This window comes from Trachemys scripta, chromosome 6 (assembly GCF_013100865.1).
Source record: "Trachemys scripta elegans isolate TJP31775 chromosome 6, CAS_Tse_1.0, whole genome shotgun sequence".
NCBI lineage: Eukaryota > Metazoa > Chordata > Testudines > Emydidae > Trachemys > Trachemys scripta.
The window spans coordinates 87,507,167-87,527,518 of NC_048303.1; the positions used below are offsets into that span (position 1 = coordinate 87,507,167).

General features: G+C 46.9%; 1 protein-coding gene across 4 annotated transcripts in view; it reads left to right on the plus strand.

Annotated features, from left to right (window-relative positions):
* The first annotated feature begins 13,652 nt into the window (after window positions 1–13,652).
* The window catches only part of ERMP1 (endoplasmic reticulum metallopeptidase 1), a 55,332-nt gene continuing 48,632 nt past the window's right edge, over window positions 13,653–20,352 (plus strand). Inside the window, exons 1-2 of one of the 4 annotated variants that reach the window (XM_034774330.1) lie at window positions 13,653–13,851; window positions 17,301–17,602. In XM_034774330.1, coding sequence (XP_034630221.1) covers window positions 13,790–13,851; window positions 17,301–17,602 — 364 coding nt within the window. In that variant the 5' untranslated portion in view covers window positions 13,653–13,789. Of the gene's footprint in view, window positions 13,852–13,892; window positions 14,244–17,300; window positions 17,603–20,352 lie in introns of those variants that run through there. The other 3 variants (XR_004646215.1, XM_034774329.1, XM_034774331.1) reach the window with 3 other exon arrangements.

Genomic DNA, 20,352 nt, shown 5'->3' on the forward strand with positions numbered 1-20,352 from the left:
TACACAATCAGACCCTTTCACCACATTAGAGCTGGGTTGCAAAGTTCTTTTATGGGCCCAATTCTGTTTGTGAATAAGTGCTTTGCTGGATCAGCGCCTGAGTTCGCACTGTACTTTGCATCTCCCAGCTTCCGCTGCTAGTTTTCGGTTACTGATTCTGTGCTTGGTAATGTTACCAAAATATCGGGTCCACCTAGCTGAGAGCCAATAACAGCCAAACAGGGATAAGGAAGAGTTGCTTTATTCTGCAGAAAAAAGGAGAGTCTTGCACCTTAGTACAAGAACTCTGTTTTACACACTTTACAGATCCTTTATACACTTTCAGGCAAAGGCCCTTGCCATGTTAACACTTGATTGGTGGTTATCAGACTCCTGCTTTTGCTATCTGGTCAGTGAAAACCGGCTTGGGACCAGCTCCAACTACCTTAAGGCCTTGAAAGGGAAGACAGTTGAAAAGTTCAGGCTACTGTGTCCTTTAGGTGTCTGCTTCCCCCTAATGGCTGTTGGCTGACATAATGGCTGCTAGCTGTTAAGGGGGGGTCACTAGTAACTTTCACAGTAAGATTTCAGAGTAGCAGCCGTGTTAGTCTGTATCCGCAAAAAGAACAGGAGTACTTGTGGCACCTTAGAGACTAACAAATTTATTAGAGCATAAGCTTTCGTGGACTACAGCCCACTTCTTCGGATGCTCTATATGCATTTGTTAGTTTCTAAGGTGCCACAAGTACTCCTGTTCTTTTCACAGTAAGAATACATTTCACTGTGGTACAAGTAGTCTGCTAGTGTGACACTTCTGTGCAGGGTTCTGTAGCAGTAGCTTATTTGTTTTGCTTGTCCTAGTGATCTGGTGATTTAGGTGCTAGTGACTTGATCAATATTCAGTGTGGGATATATTAGTTAGTTTGTTCCACTGGCCAGGAGGGAAGTACTGTTAAGTCTTTAGGAGTGATATTATTAAAAATGGATGATATTTTCTTTTGGATTTAGCTTTTAATCCTCTGGTGCACTGCAGGGAAAGGGAATGTTTGCTGCTTTGTCTGAGGTGACACCAGGCGTTTAGGAGTCATTTCTCAGTGCTGATTAAGAGGAGAAAATAGACCCAGTTCTGCTCTGCAGAAGATTGCAGAAGCAGAGTGAAGAGTTAAAGGAATGTTTTGAGACTCTTCAGGGCACAGCTCAAATCTGTGGGAGGAATAAGATGAGCTCCTTAGCACCACAGAGGAAAAGGGGAGGAGGATGGGTCAATGTAGCAGTGTCTTCCTCTTCCTTCCCCCCCATGCAATAGTAAACTCAGAGGCTTCAGCCAAATTATACTTTATTGCCAATGTGAATTCTGGATTGAAAAAATATGCTGGAATGCTACATAGGACTATACCAGCCCATTTCAGCCTTCGCTGCAGAAGGTGGGTTGCCAGGTTCAATACACAGCATCCGCAGGTATAAGTGTTACTGTCTAAACTAAAAACTGCTGAACTAAAAACAAATGTCAAAACCATTTGCAGATGCACTTCAACTCTTCAACTGTGTATAAGCAGTTTTGGTACAATTATTATTGATGTTAGGGAGCCAGTGCTAAAATGACAATTATCTCCCTCTCCTAAAAGCCCTTAATAATAGAATTGCACTTCTATAGTGTCTCTCGTCAAAAGGTCTCAATGTGTTTTATAAACCTAAGAATTAAGACACACAGTTTCAGTGGAAACTGTTCGTGCTCAGTGCAATTGATGTTCAGGCCCAACATATCCCAAGTTGAGAATCCAAAATTTGAGGTACACAAAAACAGTGGCCACTTTTTAAAATGTTGGCCAAAATTATTTGTCCAGTGTCAACTGGAGCCACATCTAGAGTCAATGTTAATGGGCGAAAATGGGTGTATATGAGGGTGAGGGAATACAAAATAAATAGTGAAGGGCAAGAAGTAGTTAAAAGAAGATGAGAATTCAAATGGGTGTGCGGGAGGCTACTTTAGTTTATACCTGCATTCTCCTGTTCCTTTCTTTTTCTGTTACCCCTTTTCTTCTGGCTCCTCAGTGCATGTTACACCAGTCTAGACTCCCTCCTACCCACTTACCAACTCACACCACCACTACACATTACATCTGAATTTGATCTAGCAAATCTGTAGGAGATCTGGGAATAGAATCCATATTTCACAACCTTATCCTTACCCTTAAATTCAGGAATGGGATGTCTACACTACAAAATTAGGTCAAATTTATTTGTTGACATTTAGCCTCCGATTTTACAAAATCAATGCTGCATGTCCCCACTATGCACATTCTATTGGTGGAGCGCATCCTCACTACCATGGCTAGCATCGACTCACGGAGCAAGGCACTGTGGGCAGCTATCCCACAGTTCCTGCTGCCGATTGGAATTCTGTGTTAGTCTCCTGATGCCTGATGGGACAAAACATTTTTGCCGGGTGTTTTGGGTACATGTTGTCAACCTCCCATGATGCATTTGCCTCCTCTCTCCCTCCCTCAGTCCCTGAAAAAAATGGCCAACAATCATTTTCACATCTAAGCCTGGGTTACCCGTGCAGATGCCACAGCATGGCAAGCATGGACCCCACTCAGCTGCACGCTATTGTTGTGAGCGTCGCAAATACTCCATGCATCGTCCTGCGGTATTGCAGAGCCTAGCCAGGAGCTGCCACATGGAACAATGTGATGCCATGCAAATAGCAGTGCTGGAAGCCATGGAATGGAGCAATTCGCAGATGCTGGTGGCAGCAGCTGAGCTTGTTATATGGTGGGATGCCGCTTCTGGGCTGGGGAAACGAGCACAGACTGGTGGGACCGCATCGTTATGCAGGTATGGGATGAGGAGCAGTGGCTGCATAACTTTCGAATGCATAAGGTCACTTTCATGGAACTTTGCGAATTGCTTTCTCCAGCCCTGAAATGCAGCAATACTAAAATGAGACCTGCTCTGACAGTTGAGAAGTGAGTGGCAATAGCCCTATGGAAGCTTGCAACGCCAGACCGCTACCAGTCAGTCGAGAATCAGTTTGGAGTGGGTAAAGCTACCGTGCGGGCTGCAGTGATCCAAGTACCCAGGGCAATCAATTCATTTCTGCTAAGAAGGGTAGTGACTCTGGGAAACATGCAGGACATAGTGGATGGTTTTGCCGTGGTGTGGTGATAGATGGAATGCATATCCCTATCTTGGCACCAGATCACCTTGCCAACCAGTACATAAACCGAAAGGGGAACTTCTCAGTGGTGTTGCAAGCGCTAGAGGATCACAAGGGCCATTTCACTGACATCAATGTGGAATGGTCAGGAAAGGTACATAACAAGTGCATCTTTAGGAACTCCGGTCTCTTCAGAAAGCTGCAAGAAGGAACTTTCTTCCCAGACTGGAAAATTACTGTGGGTGACGTTGAAATGCCAATAATTATCCTTGGAGACCCAGCCTACCCCTTGCTCCCGTGGCTCATGAAGCCGTACAGAGGCAGCCTGGACAGCAGTAAGAAGCAGTTCAACCAAAGGCTGAGCAAGTGCAGAATGGTGGTGGAATGTGCCTTTGTATGTTTAAAGGGGCACTGGCGCAGTTTACTCACTAGGTTAGACCTCAGCGAAAGCAATATTCTCATTGTTGTTGCTGCTTGCTGTGTGCTCCATAATGTCTGTGAAAGTAAGGGGAAAAAGTTTCTGGTGGGATTGGAGGTTGAGGCAGATCGCCTGGCTGCCAGTTATGAGCAGTCAGCCACCAGTGCAATAAGAAGAGCATATTGAGGCACACTGCGTCTCCAAGAGGCTTTGAAAACCAGTTTCATGAATGACGCAACACTGATGTGACAGTTCTGTGTGGTGTTCCTTACCAAGCTGCCCCTCTTTTTGCCTGTACTGCCCTGTAAACTAAACCCCCACCAACCACAGTGTGCACAGTGAATAAAGAGCCTGTTGTCCTCAATCCATGTATTTTTATTATGCTAACAAACACTGAACAGAGACCGCAGTGAATAGCAAAGATAACACAGGGGGAAGGGCAAGGACACATAGCTTATTACAATTGCACTGTCTTGCAATCAAAGCTGTGGGAATGAGAGCCTTCTGCTCCATGAAGAATCCCCTGGAGTTGAGTTCAAGGGATAACAGAGCTCCTCCTCTCTCCCCCCTCATCCTCCTCGCATTCTAGGACATCTGGGAGAGGAGGATATGGAACTTGGTGAGGAGGACAGCTGATTCATCATTGGGTGCAGCAGGACTCAAAGGTCTAGCTGCCTTTACTGCACCTCAACCAGATGCCTCAACATGTCTGTTTGCTGCCCCATAAGCCACAACATCTCCTCTTGCGTGTTACGCTCTTGTTCCCTGCATGCTTTCCAGCCCTCTTGGTCGGCGCGCATGCTCTCCAACAGTGTAAGCCTCCATGCATTCAGCTGAGCTCTGTCAGTCTCGGAGGAACGCACCAAATCACAGAACATGTCTTCCCTTGTCTGCTTTTTTTGCCTTCTAATCTAGGACAGCCTTTGTTCTAGTGTGGAGGAAGCACCCACAGACAAGGTTGCAGCTGCAAGGAAACAAAAACCCCAAGGGTAGCCTTACAGAACATGCATTGTTGAAAACAGAAGGTTAACTCTTGCAATGAATGAAACACTTCACAGCAGTAAATACATTCCCTGAGGTACACAGCCACATTTTGTCTTTTAAAAGAAGCATCTACCAGTAAGGTTCTTGGGAACACCCTTTGTGTAGCTGGACTGGCCGCCACTGTATCCCAATTGTTTACCTCAGATTAAACATTAACCACAATTGCATTCTTAACCTAGGGTTGGCCATGAATGTAGATGCTCAAGCCATGGGTTCTCAAACCCTGGATCTGCTGATTTGAATCCCACTAAGCTTGGGATTACATTGCAGTGTAGACATACCCTTTAAGAGAGAGCCTCCTCAGAGGTGATTTGGTTCTGATTAATGTACATGGAGGAGACAGAAGGCTTTGAAGTTGAGATATAGAAAGAGTTATTCATTCTGTTGGTTTACTGTTCATGATGAACAGTTCATTGTCTCAATACCACTTTTACTCTTGGGGGAATTGTGCATCACTACACGTGCACAGAATTCATGACCCTGTGGATTTCTTTGCTTCCTCGCAGAAAAAATGATTTCTGACAGGGAAGCAAAGAGAAGCTACAAGAGCAATCATGCGCCCCTCCCCGGCACTGCAGGCAGGTTGGTTTGGACACCCAGAGCAGCCGGTAGAGACATAAATGAGCCCGGGGGGAGAGAAAATGTTGGGGATAAAAGAAAAATCTCTAGACTGTTTAAACTTGTGTGAATTCCGTTTTGAATTCCTTTGGCGTGCAAGAGTTTTGTACTCTACTAAGAGGCTTTTCTTGGATTATGGCCTGTTTCAGTTTACAAGTGAAAGATGGAGGGAATGCCCTCCACCTGGCTGCAAGAGAAATGACCTCTGATCAGATCCAGCCTCAGTCAGCTCAGCTTCTGACTATATCAGGAGTTAGTTTCTGCTCTGCCTGTATGAATAAGCACAAGGTCGTTAGTGCTTTAACCATGTCACTGCTGCCTAAATCGCCTTTTGTGTGGTGATGGGGAGCTGTGAGGCTAATGTAGGGGGAAGGAAAGCTGATAAAATACACTTCGTGTCTTCTGCAACTCCCTTTGCTATACCTCCATGCCCATCCTCCAATTTGTTGGAGCACCATAGTGTTGTTTATCATTACTTTTATTACTTTTACAGTGCCCAGACCAGAAGTGTTCTGATAGCTTTACAGAACAACTAGTCAAAAACAAACCCCGCTCCCAAGACCTTACCAAGACAAGTTGCAGCAAGTGATAGTAAGGCCTGGTCTACACTACGACTTTAATTCGGATTTATCAGCTTTAATTCGAATTTACCCTGCAACCGTCCACACAACGACGCTATTTATTTCGATGTAAAGGGCCCTTTAAATCGATTTCTGTACTCCACCCTGACGAGCGGAGTAGCGCCAAAATCGATTTTAACATTTCGAATTAGGGATAGTGTGGCCGCAATTCGATGGTATTGGCCTCCGGGAGCTATCCCACAGTGCATCATTGTGACCGCTCTGGACAGCAATCTAAACTCGGATGCACTGGCCAGGTAGACAGGAAAAGCCCCGCGAACATTTGAATTTCATTTCCTGTTTGCCCAGCGTGGAGAGCACAGGTGACCACAGATAGCTCATCAGCACAGGTAACCATGCAGGCTGATAATCGAAAAAGAGCACCAGCATGGACCGTGAGGGAGGTACTGGATCTGATCGCTGTATGGGGAGAGGATTCAGTGCTTGCAGAACTTCGTTCTAAAAGACGAAATGCAAAAACTTTTGAAAAAATCTCCAAGGGCATGATGGAGAGAGGCCACAATAGGGACTCTGGGCAGTGCCGCGTGAAAGTCAAGGAGCTCAGACAAGCCTATCAAAAAACAAAGGAGGCAAACGGTCGCTCCGGGTCAGAGCCGCAGACATGCCGCTTCTATGCTGAGCTGCATGCAATTCTAGGGGGGGCTGCCACCACTACCCCACCTGTGATCGTGGATTCTGGGTCGGGGATAGTCTCATCAGCGACGCCTGAGGATTCTGCCGATGGGGGAGAGGAGGAGGAGGAGGAGGAGGATGAGCTTGCAGAGAGCACACAACACTCCGTTCTCCCCAACAGCCAGGATCTTTTTCTCACCCTGACTGAAGTACCCTCCCAAGCCAGTACCCAAGACTCTGACCCCATGGAAGGGACCTCAGGTGAGTTTGCCTTTTAAAATATAAAACTTGTTTTAAAAGCAAACGGTTTTTAATGATTACTTTGCCCTGAGGACTTGGGATGCATTCGCGGTCAGTTCAGCTACTGGAAAAGTCTGTTAACGTGTCTGGGGATGGAGCGGAAATCCTCCAGGGACATCTCCATGAAGCTCTCCTGGAGGTACTCCAAAAGCCTTGCCACAAGGTTTCTGGGCAGTGCATCCTTATTCCGTCCTCCATGGTAGGACACTTGACCACGCCATGCTTGCAGCAAGTAATCTGGTATCATTGCCTGACAAAGCCTGGCAGCGTATGGTCCCGGTGTTTGCTGGCATTCAAGCAACATCCGTTCTTTATCTTGTTGTGTAATCCTCAGGAGAGTGATATCACTCCTGGTAACCTGGTTGAAATACGGGAACTTAATTAAGGGGACAGAGGTGGCCGTTCCTACTGGGCTGTTTGCCTGTGGCGGAAAATAAATCCTTCCCTGCAGTTAGCCAAGTGCAGATGGGAAATTGGCCCTGAGTTTTTCGCGTTTGGCTAGCAGGGATCTTCCCTGTTACCAGCCACGCGGTGGGGGGAGGGGTACCGTGATCATCCCAGAGAATTCATGGCGGGAGGGGGGCGGCGGCGGGGGGGGGTTTAGTTTGGTGCCTGCAGGGATCTTCCCTGATACCAGCCACGCGGTGGGAGGGAGGGGTACAGCGATCATCCCAGAGAATTCATGGCGAGAGGAGGGGGTGGTTAGTTTGTTTTCTGCTGCTGCTGAATGTTAACAGAAAAACCGCAGCACTCTACAGGCTATGCTTGGTATGTGGGAAAGGAGGGCGCAAAAGCTGTAAGACAATGGCTTACCATGGCCGCATGCAAGCCGAATTCTGTTGCCCAGACCTGTGATCTCTAGCAGCAAAGCCACAGGCACTCAGCATTAAGAGGCAAAATGCGACCTTGCACAGAAATCACATGTGCTATGTAATGTGAATAGTGTTGGTCACCGTGAAAGAGTATAAGCATTGTTCTGCAAAATGTAGCTTTTTAAACAATTCTCTCTTTTTTCCCCTCCCTACAGCAGCTGCAAATTCCTCAAGCCTCCCTCCTCCATCCCAAAGGTTATCACAGATAAGGCGTCGTAAGAAGAGAACGCGAGACGAGATGTTTTCTGAAATTATGGAATCCAGCCGCAGTGACAGAGCTCATCTGAATGAGTGGAAGGAAACAGTTTCAAAGTATAGGAAAGAAGCCAGTGAACGTGAGGACAGGAGGGACCAACGTGAGGACATGAGGGACCAATGTGAGGAGAGGAGGGACCAACGTGAGGAGAGGAGAGACGCTCGAGATGAGAGGTGGCGGCAGGAAGATCAGAGGAGGCAGGATGCAACGCTGGGGCTGCTGCGTGAGCAAACAGACATGCTCCGGCGTCTGGTGGAGCTTCAGGAACGGCTGCTGGAAAACAGACTGCCGCTTCAGCCCCTGTTCCACCCTCCCCCCTCCCCATGTTCCGTATCCTCCTCACCCAGACGTGTAAGAACGCGGGGGGGGGAGGCTCCGTACACCTTCCCATTCCACCCCAGTAGACAGCCCAAGCAAAAGGCTGTCATTTTTTTAACCTTTTCTTTGTGGCTTTTTCCTTCCCAGCAATCCTCCTCCCAAATACCACCCGGGTTCCCTCCCTCTTTTTCTAATCTATTAATAAAGAATAAATGATTTTTAAATGATAGTGACTTTATTTGGTTTGAAAGAAAGCTGGGGGAAGGGGGAGGGTGGGTTCCTTACAGAAAATCAGTCAATAAAGGGGGCGGGTTTTCATGAAGGAGAAACAAACAGATATTTCACACTGTAGCCTGGCCAGTCATGAAACTGGTTTTTAAAGCTTCTCTGATGCACAGCGCTTCCTGGTGTGCTCTTCTAATCGCCCTGGTGTCTGGCTGCGCGTAATCAGCAGCCAGGCGATTTGCCTCAGCCTCCCACCCCGCCATAAAGGTCTCCCCCTTACTTTCACAGAGATTGTGGAGCACACAGCAAGCAGAAATAACAATGGGGAGATTTCTTTGGCTGAGGTCAGAGCGAGTCAATAATGATCGCCAGCGACCTTTTAAATGGCCAAATGCACATTCTACCACCATTCTGCACTTGCTTAGCCTGTAGTTAAACAGCTCCTGACTCCTGTCCAGGCTGCCTGTGTACGGCTTCATTAGCCATGGCATTAAGGGGTAGGCTGGGTCCCCAAGAATAACTATTGGCATTTCAACATCCCCAACGGTTATTTTCTGGTCCGGAAAGTAAGTCCCTTGCTGCAGCCCTTTAAACAGAGTAGTGTTCCTGAAGACGCGAGTGTCATGAACCCTTCTCGCCCAGCCCGCGTTGATGTTGGTGAAACGTCCCTTGTGATCCACAAGTGCTTGCAGCACCATTGAAAAGTACCCCTTGCGGTTTATGTACTCGGTGGCTTGGTGCTCCGGTGCCAAGATAGGGATATGGGTTCCGTCTATCGCCCCACCACAGTTAGGGAATCCCATTGCAGCAAAACCATCCACTATAGCCTGCACATTTCCCAGAGTCACTAACTTTCGTAGCAGCACCTGAGTGATTGCTTTGGCTACTTGCATCACAGCAGCCCCCACAGTAGATTTGCCCACTCCAAATTGATTCCCGACTGACCGGTAGCTGTCTGGCGTTGCAAGCTTCCACAGGGCTATCGCCACGCGCTTCTCAACTGTGAGGGCTGCTCTCATCTTGGTATTCTGGCGTTTCAGGGCAGGGGACAGCAAGTCACAAAGTTCCATGAAAGTGCCCTTACGCATGCGAAAGTTCCGCAGCCACTGGGAATCGTCCCACACCTGCAACACTATGCGGTCCCACCAGTCTGTGCTTGTTTCCCTTGCCCAGAATCGGCGTTCCATGGATAGAATCTGCCCCATTAACAACATGATCTCCAAAGCACCGGGGCCCGTGGTTTCACAGAATTCTGTATCCGTGTCCGTGTCCATGTCCATGTCAATGTCCTCATCATGCTTGTCGCTGCGCTGCCGCCGCCGCTGCCTCCTCGCCTCGTTTTTCTGGTCCTGGCTGAGCATAAACTCCACGAGAACGCGTGAGGTGTTTACAATGTTCATGACTGCTGTCTTGAGCTCAGCGGGCTCCATGGTTGCCGTGGTATGGAGTCTGCAGTGTTCACCCACCCAGGAAAAAAGGCGCGAAAATGGTTGTCTGCCGTCCGTTGCTTTCATGCAGGGAGGGAGGGAGGGAGGAGGTGAGGCTGTACCCAGAACCACCTGCGACGATGTTTTTTGTCCCATCAGGCACTGGGATCTTAACCCACAATTCCAATGGGCGCGGGAGACTGCGGGAACTATGGGATAGCTATGGGATAGCTACCCACAGTGCAACGCTGCAGAAATCGACGCTAGCCCCGGTACTTGGACGCACACCACCGAATTAATGTGCTTAGTGTGGCCGCATACATTTCAACTTTATACAACCTGTTTTTCAAATCCGAATTATATAAATTCGGATTAATCCCGTAGTGTAGACATACCCTATGAAACATTAGGGAGAGGTGGGGGAGGGTATGAGGAATGGCAAAGTCATAACAAGATCACACAGTTAGACAATTTAAGGATGTGATTGTCACAATGACTGAATTAAAAGTGCTTTTTTATGTTTTTTCTTCTTTTTAGCATGTGATGTGATTCACTGACAAAAAACATTGTAACTCAGTGGGAGATAGGTGCCTAAATACCTTTGAAGGATCTGGACCTGGGAATTTTGTAGTTAATTTTAATAGAAGCAGGCCTCAAGTCCCTAAGGATCAGATACTGAAATCTTATTCTTTCTCCAATTAAAATAATGCTTAAAATCAAATCACATGCTCCAGTGAACAAGGCTTTCCTGACAGATTGCCCTGTGAGAAAATGGAATGGCAGTAAAAGGATTATATCCTAAGATAAGCACATATTTACCTGACATAAACAAAGTCGAACTGAAAAACTTCTGAATCATTCGGTCCAAAATTAGGTCAAATCCTTTTGTTAAGAAACCTGAGAAACATAGCTTAAAGGCTCTGTTCCATGGTATTTTTGACTGACGTTCAGGTCATATTGGAACATATGCATGGTGCACCATCCATCCAACTTGACACAGGTTACAAAGTGCTATGCTAAGTATTGTGTCAACTTTTCCGAGCACATAAGAGTGTTGTCAGTTGGTGAAGTCTCACAAAACTCTCTTCAATAACGCAGAGAATTTGGTTGTGAAGTTTGAATTGACAGAATAATAAAACGTATGCAGTATTGTTGTTTTGGTCCAAAGATGATAGAGAGACAAGGTGGATGAGGTAATAGCTTCCATTGCACCAACAGAAGATGGTCCAAAATAAGATATTATCTCACCCACCTTGTCCGTTAGAATAATAAAACAGAACTTTGGCCTACAAAGCATGCTGTCAACACTGATAGATCTCAGATTCGCTTCTAACCTGGAAAATAAATATTTTTGGTTTCCAAATATCTCCAATAATAAAAAAAGCCCAAACCAAACCCCCTATGACTTTTTTTTAAAAGGGCTGAAACAATATTAAAATTCTAATCCTCAAACGGAGGGTCCCCCGAATATAATAAACCTGGGACAGTGGGTTGCTTGCATTTCTACTCTCCCTGCTGCCTCAATTCCAGTGAGCAGCACGAGATTCAAATTTTTCAGCTATTTCAGTCCCTTGCCCATTCACAAAATGAATGGGACTAGTTTTACTTGATTAGGGGTCACAGAATTTGCCATGAAGCCAGCAAGCAGGGTAGGAGGAGGAGGTGAGATTCCTCTTTTCTTTTCTGATCTTTTAAAAAGATTTCATACCATCTACCACATGAAGAATGTAGGACCTGTCTCTACAGTCCTTACTCACCAGAGTAGTTCCTTGAATAATCATTAAATTCAAGTGATTCTGCTCTTGGGGAAGAATGGGCTTCTATTGGATTACTCAGGTAAGTAAGGGATGAGGAACCATGCTCTTATTTTGTAAATTAGTCTCTGGAATGGTGGGCACAATGCCTTGGCATTGCTGGCATTATAGGTCAGGTAAAAATAAAGGACATGGGACCCAGTCCTAAAGTCCTTACTTAGGTAAAACACCAAATGACTTCAAAAACCGAGTAAGGACTTCAATGAAGTTACATGGTTTTATACCAGTTGAAGATCTGGCCCCATATATTTAAAAAAACACTTTTCCTGACTTATGTTGCTAACAACACCTTATTATAATGCAGATATTTACACAGATGATTAAGCAAAGATTTTCATTTTGATTTAATTTCACACTTTTGTTGTTGCAGTTAATTCATTGTTACAGAGTATGAGTTGCAAGCTTTGTGTGGGAATGATCATATATGCTTACTTTAAGGAAAATCCTGTTACTGGTTTTTTTTTTTTAACAATGGACATTTTTCCAGTAATTTTCCTTTCAATCAAACTCATTTTTATGGAAACTAAATTTTGTCCCGATAGTCAGGAGTGCCACCAGCTTTTTTGCCGCCCTAGGCAGCGGAAGGTCCCGCCCCCGAAATGCCACCTCCAACAGAGGCAGCGGAAGGTCTCGCCCCCGAAATGCTGCCGACGAGCGGGGTGGCCGAAGATCCGGCCACCGCGGTCACCGCCCCCCAAATGGGTTGCGCTGGCCCTGCCGATAGTGTTCCCTTTGTGGGAGTGGGGGTGGGGGAGGTGGGGTTGGAGAGAGAGAAAGAAAACAAATAAGGAACAAATGGAAAGAATAAAGAAAGAAATGCACTAACTCCAGCACTATGCCAGGAAGCCTTTAAAAAAAAAAGTTGTGTAGTGACACAGACTGCAGTAAAAAGAACAGGAGTAGTTGTGGCACCTTAGAGACTAACAAATTTATTAGAGCATAAGCTTTCATGGACTAGACTAACACGGCTGCTACTCTGAAACAGACTGCAGTGAAATTTATAAACATACTCTGACTTCAACGTGTGAATTGCATCAGGTAAAAAGAGACACTGAACTACTAGAATATGGAAACTTACAAAAAATACTTTAAGTTTGTTGGGAATGTAGTCACTGCATTTCAACCTGTCCCTTCTCTTTCAGGCCTGTCTGTTTGTTTAGCCAAGAGGTGTTACAACTGCTGATTCTATGACTCAGATGGAAAAACATACAAGCAGGGAGGAAAGAAGATGGAGGTGCTTGGAATTTCTCCCTCAGGGGCTTATTCAGGTCTGTCAAACTTTGGACCAATTTATTATATATTTATTTACTAATCCAGGTATAGGGTGCCTTGCACAGATCAAATGCATCTTAGACTAAACTGAAGTAGTAAACCTCTAAAAGAAATAAAATCAGTTAAAGAACGGAGCCAAGGAAGCTGACAAAGATGGAATAGCAGTGACCATCAAGGCAAACCATTTGTCAAAAGGTATTTGATACTAATACAGGAGACACCAGAAACATGAGAGAGGGCCCCAAATGGTAAGGGAATGGCTAATTGGAAGAGAAGAGTCTTTCAACGTATGCTAAAAAGACAGCTAGTGAAGGTGTCTGGTGGGCCAGTTCTGGAAGGGGGCCAGGGCTCTACCCTCTGAGAGACTTGCCCGGGTTTGGTCCTGACTCACTACAACCAATCATCAGTGTCAGCCAGGGACCCAGTCACAGAGCAAGAGGCACGTAGGGGCTGAATTTCAGAGGTGCTGATTATCTGCAACTGCCCTTGGCTTCACCATCTTCAACTTCCAGCTGAAGTTATGAATGACCAGCACGTCTGAAAATTGGCCTCTCTCGACCTAGTTTATGACGGGCTCAATAGATTACTAGCAGACTCCTGTGCTGTATTCTTTGGCCGACAGGCAGCCAGGGCAGGAACATACTGAACGGAGCTGAGCTGAGCTGGGGGCGTGAACCAAGCCGGCCTTTGCTTTCCTAGCGCTCCTGGCGGCAGGGAGCCCTCACAGGCAGGGCCCAGGGCCCGCCGGGCTCAGCAGCGCGCGGTCCACCCCTGATCCCCCCGAGGGCCCCGGGGCATCTTCACCCTCACCAGCTTCCTGGGGAGGGGGGGGAATGGCTGCCGGTGTCTCCCCATGTGACTCATCGGAAGCAGGCACCTCCCCCTCGAAATCCAGGTGGGGCGGCCCTAGCCGAGCTGGTTTGACCCTTCTCCGGCCCCGTAGCGTCCTTGCAGAGCAGCCGCCGCGCAGGCCGCCGAGCGGTGCCGGTTCGGTCTCTCTATGGAGCGGGGCGCGGCGGTGGCCGTGCGGCGGCTCCGCGCTGCTGGCGGAGAGCGGGAGTCCCGGGCTCCGCAGCCCCTGCCGTTGCCGGGGCGCAGGGAGGCGGACCCAGGTGGGAAGAAGCGGGACTGCCCCGCCGGCGGCTCCCGGTGGCGGCTGCTGCCTGAGGCCCGGGGGGCGCTGCTGGTGCTGCTCTACCTGCTGGCGCTGCGGGCCCTGGTGCAGCTCTCCCTGCGGCAGCTGCTGCGCCGGCCGGGGCCGCGGGACTTCAGCGCCCCCCGGGCCAGGTACGGGTAGCGCCCGCGACCCTCCTCCTGCCCCGTCTCCTCTCTCCCCATCCTCCCTCTTCCACGTCCCTCCCAGCGCCGCGGCCTCCCCATCCCGCCCCCTTCCTCCCAGCGCCTCGACATTCCCCGGGTCAGGTTCGGGCAGTGTCCGCGACCCCTCCAGGGGCCTCCCCATCCCGCCCCCCCATGTCCCCTCATCCCGCCCCCGTCCCTCCCAGCGCCCCTGCCCCCCACGTGCTTCCCAGCGCCCCCCTCTCCCCGTTCCGCACCTCAGTGCCCTGCCCCCGGACCTCTCCACCTCACTCCTGGATCAGGTACTGGCCATGTGGGCCAGCTGTCTAATTGCAGTGTAGAGCTACACTAAGAGTCAAAGTAGGTGATTTCTCTCTCACACATCATCCCCATCCCCACCACAAAGATTCTGTCCTTGCTGACTTCTGAGCAGTCCAAATGCTTTCACAGAGTTTTCAGAGAGTAGCTAATTGGACATGCAGTAGAACCTCAGAATCACAAACATCTTGGAACAACCTCCATTCCCTAACTCTGGACAAAACATTAGGGTTCTTTTAAAAGTTTACAACTGAACATTGACTTACTACAACTTTGAAACTTTACTATGTGGAAGAAAAATGATGCTTTCCCTTTATTTTTTTTACTAGTTTAGTACTGTACTGAATTTGTTGCTGCTTCTTTGTGTGTGTGTGTGCATGCATGCATGCATCTCTGCTGCTTCCTGATTGCATACTTCTGGTTCCAAACGATGTGTGTGGTTGACTGGTCAGTGTGTAACTGCTGTTCGTAACTTGAGGTTCTACTGTACAATTCTGTTGATGAAACACAGGGACTAGAATCCATCTCTCTTAGCTGTGTTGGCCGTATATGGCTAACAGGACTAAAAAGCAGTAAAAGTTTACTTTTTGCCACTGAGCAGATTTAATTTTGAGAAAACAAAAGGAAAACATCTAATTGCTATTTTTTTATTTATCAATATTCAGAGTGGAACTGTGCTTTGAGGCCTGATTGTACCAGGCATTGTACAAACATATAGACACGTTTGCTGCCCTGAAGAATTATAATTCTGGGAAAATGGGAGGGAGTTGCTGTCAGTTGTCTTCATGAAGAACAAAAACAACAAAGAGTCTGGTGGCACCTTAAAGACTAACAGATTTATTTGGGCATAAGCTTTCGTGAGTAAAAACCTCACTTCTTCGGATGCATCATTGCTTCGAATGTTCATGAAGAACATTCATTTCTGGAACTCCTGCCTTGGTCTGTCAGAGCCTAACATTGTTAACTTTTCTGCCACTCAGCAAAGTCTGTCTATCTTAGGCCATTCGTACACTAGCGAGCTTACAGTGCCACAGCTGTCCTGATGTAGCTGTGTTGCTGTAAGACCACTTGTGTAGCCTCTTTATGATGGTCAAGAGCTCTCCTGTCAACATAACAAAACCATCTCAACGAATGGCGGTAGCTATGTCGGTGGGAGAAACTTTCCTGCCGACACAGTGCTGTGCACACAACCACATATGTCAGCAAAACTTATGTCACTTAGGGGTTTGTTTTTCACGTCGCTGGGCGACATAAGTTTTGCCAACATAAGTGGTAGTGTAGATATGGCCACTGTTGTTACCCATGTTAGCTAAATTAAAGTTAGCGTGGGTATGGCTGCCTGTACTAACACCCTCACTTGCAGTGTAGACATACCCTGGGGAGAATATGGGCTAAATATTTAAGAGCTACGGTTTCCTTTTGGCATTCTCGTAGGTTTTATTTTTGTGGTGAATAAATATTGTGTTAACGTTTGGGTCAGGAGCGGGCAAACTTTTTGGCCTGAGGGCTGCATCAGGTTTCGTAAATTGTATGGAGGGCCGGTTAGGGGAGAGGGTCGTGGCCCCTCCTCCCCCTGGGACTCCTGCCCCATCCAACCCCCCCGTTCCCTGATGGCCCCTCTGGAACCCCTGCCCCATCCACACACACCCACTTCCTGTCCCTGGACCTGCCCCATCCAACCAACCCTTCTCCCTGTCCCCTGACTGCCCCTGGAGCCCCTGTCCCCCCATCCAACCCCCCCTTCCTGACTGCCCCCCTGGGACCCCTGCCCCCATTCAACCCCCTGTTTTCCCCCTGACCACCATCCACACCCCCCGACCACCACCCCGAACTCCCCTGCCCTCTATCCAACCCCTGCTCCCTGCCCCCTTACCGCGCTGCCTGGAGCACTGGCGGCAGTGGAGCTGGGCCATGCTGCCATCATGCAGCACAGAGCACTGGGTCAGGCCGGGCTCTGCAGCTGCGCTGCCCCAGGAGCTCTCAGCCCTGCTGCCCAGAGCATTGTGCTGGCGGCGGAGCGAGTGAGCTGAGGCTGTGGGGGAGGGGGGACAGCAGGGGAGGGGCCGGGGGCTAGCCTCCTGGGCCAGGAGCTCGGGGGCCGGGCAGGGTGGTCCCGTGGGCCGGATGTGGCACGTAGTTTGCCCACCCCTGATTTGGGTGATCAAATTGTGTATTTCTTTTGGTGTTGTATATCTTAAATTTTAATTGTTCTAATGTGTTTGGGAAAGGTGTTTGACAAATTGAAATAAATGTAAAATAAATCTATTATTTGGCTCATTGTAAATCTTACAAAGAATGTGCTTGTTCAGACCTGTGGGGGATGGGGTTGGGGTGTGTGATATATATGCATCAAAAAGCAAATAACTTACTTGACAGTTTGCTCTCTCTCCATGCTTTTTCTATGCTGATATTCTTATTTTGAAAGATAAAATAAGTGGATTGTCATATTGTTACACAGAAAGGGGGTGTTTAGTGCTGTCACACTTCTCCCTGGTTCTGGTAGGCAACATGGCACTGAGCAAAAGTGTACCCAGATCTTTGACCTTAATAGCATTAGGAATTTTAGCAGTGTTCAGATGCAGTACATGGTACGTGATTTAAGCCTCTTCTGCTTAGCGTATGGAGTGGAAGGGTGTCTGAAAATGTACAAATTGTGGCCAAGTTGCATATTGAATGCATTTGTTACAAGAAATCTGCATTGTTAATGTTTCAATTTATCTCTTGTAGGGAATATCTTGAAAATATAACGGCAGTTGGTCCCAGGACAGTTGGAAGTCCAGAAAATGAAATTCTCACAGTTAACTACCTCTTAGAACAAATTAAGGCAATTGAAAGCGAAAGCAGTGATGCACACAAGATTTCTGTAGATATACAGAGGCCAACAGGCTCCTTCAGCATTGACTTCTTAGGTGGCTTTACCAGTTACTATGCAAACATAACTAATGTTGTGGTTAAGTTGGAGCCCAGAAGTGGAGCTAAGCATGCCGTGCTATCCAATTGTCACTTTGACTCTGTACCAAATACCCCAGGTAGGTGCACGTATTTACCTGTCTTTGTTGAACTTTTGTTGTCTTAATATGACAACTTATACCTTTTGGCTTCTAAAAGTTTTTCGTAATGAAGAGTAAGCAGCTTCTGTTTTGTTACAGCTTTTGGTGTTCTTTATGATGCTTTTTACAGCCATATAGTAATGGGAGCTGCTTGTGGACAAAGCGATGCATGTTACATGAGCAACAGAACTGTTTTCATGCAGGGAATTTGTTCTAATGTTTTTTTTACACACAATGTCTTTTACATTCACTTATAAGAGGACTAGCCATATTGAAGAGTATCTCATACTTGCAACAAATTACGCAAAACATTTAGGGTGAAATTGTGACCCCATTGCAGTTAGTCGGGCCAGGATTTCACCCTTGGTCTCTGACATGAAACCACGAGTATTTTCCTGCCTGTGAATTCTGTGAATACATCTGAATTTCTCATATTCCTCTTCATACTCCTCTGTATCGTGCGTTTTACTTACTTGGCCCAGATCCTTCAATGTTACTTTCCACTGATTCAAATTGACTCTTGTTATCCAAATCCAGCAGGGTGGTTTGATGTACTAGATATTTTTATATTTTTAATTAATAAAGTCTGCATGTGTATTTTATACAAATGTGTTAAATAGTGTGATTGATTTGGTCCTGGTGGCAGCTAAGCTTCAATTGCAAGGGCAATAAAGTTTCTAAGTGGAGGCTGTTTCCCTCCTAAAATCAAATCAAATTTTGTTTGCAGCAGCATGTAGTCAAACTATAGTTATTATTTTACTACCAAGTCTACTGTGGCTCAGCAGGCAACATGAATTGTTGCTTGTTTCAGGCAAAAATAGCTTGTTTTTACTTTGAGTGACCTGACTGCAGACTAACTTCCAAGCTCTATTCAGCCTCTTAAAATCAAATCAGAGTATCTTGCAGCCTCTGCTGGTGGTAAATTTGCATGTCTCTTTAGCAGTTGCTACACATCCTACTCTGACTTGACTGGAAAATTAAACTATTGCATACCTTTAGACAAAGAGATACTACGGAGATTCCTATCTATGGAAAAACTGCCACCCAGTCTCTTCTCTCACTAGTCACCACAGATCTCTAATCTGAGGACTGAGAAATAATGCTTACAAACTGAGGGTTGGCCTTAAGCCTGCTTAGCATGACCATGGTGGTCAGAGGAAACGCTACCAAGACACATTGAAAGTGTATCTCAAGACAACTGACATGGACATCACAAGCTGGGAGGAGCAAGCTACCAACTGACCTCAGTGGCACCACATCCACCATCAGGCAGTAGCTTGCTTCAAGGAGACGCACCTTGCCCTTGAAGCTGAAAAGAGGGAGAGGGGGAAGGAAGGAAAAAGAAAGAACTTTCTCCGAGCAGGCAGCTGACCTGCCAGGAAATGTCTCTACCTACTGCAGGCAGATCTGTGGTTCCAGACACGTACTCCTGAGTCATCTCAGGACTCATATGTAAATCTGTGGTAGAGATCATCCTCGAATCGAGAGATTGCTGATGATGATGCTTAGCAGTGTCCTTCTTCCCGGCCCTCTTTTCTCAAGTCATTACTCATGTGACGGTTCCCTGCTAGGCTGATTACCCTTCCCACTTGCTGGAAACTCAGAGCTAAGCAGAGCAAATGGAACTTTCTCCTTGCCTCTTTGCTATATTCTCACTGAGCTTCCTCTTAGATTGGCAGTTTAGTGCTGCTGTTCCTGGTTTCACTCAGCCTACCTAGGCCTCCTCTGTGGTCCTTATCTGGTAGGCAGAAAACCTGATGCTTTTGTGCATCTGGATGGTGCTCTTACTTGTCAGGGGCTTCTGGGAAGTGAGATTATTTTTCCCAAACCTAAAGTGGGTGTGACATTACCCAGGCTACAATCTGGACAGTTGAACAGCTGTGTCCCCTTAGTTCTCTAGATTGGAGTGCTTTTTACACTGCATTGCTGTCAGAACATCCACTCCTGGCCTGCTCTCACAGCCTTCAGCATGCAAATTCACTCCTAACTAAATTCTTGAGCACTTTGACCTATCGCTCATGAATTACATACAGGGCAACTCCTGCAGATTCCTAGTCCTAGCCTTGTCCCCCCAGAAATGTGTGTCTTATATGGTTCAGTATCCTTCTGAACAATACAAGCTCATAGGAAGTCCATCATTTCATGAAAGGAAAATAATGCACGAACCTTGTTATCCCCGATGGAGTTTTCCATACTAATCCAAACACATTGGTTAAGATAAAACAATAAGATAAGTGTAGATAGATTTTAAGTGATTACAAGTGATGCATAAATTTCAGGATAGGTATTAGCTTGCATTTTACTTTTTTTGGAACCAAACTTACCAAGCTAAGTGAACTTAAAAGCAAATGGTTTTGTCTCACCATACGCTGCAGTAAATTTCACAGGCTGGGTTTCCTTTCAGACTGGGACTCCTCCCCCTTAGTTCAGTGTCCTTCAGGTATTCTTTAATGTCACGAGCAGAGAGATTGGAGAAGTAAGTTGAAGACTACTGTCTCACATTCTTATGCCCCCCTCCCCTCTGTCAGGACTACACCCTGCTGGGGTGCAGGCGACAGGCAAACTTTTGTGGGTGTGAGGTTTGAACCATTCTTATGATGCAATATACATTTCTTATTCACACCTTCCCTCTGGTGCAGAATGGCCACTTAGGCAGGTGATAGCTTTTCAATGCCAGTGTGTCTTTGTCTCTGAAAAAACTGGTTTGTGGGCTCTACCCAGAGTCACAA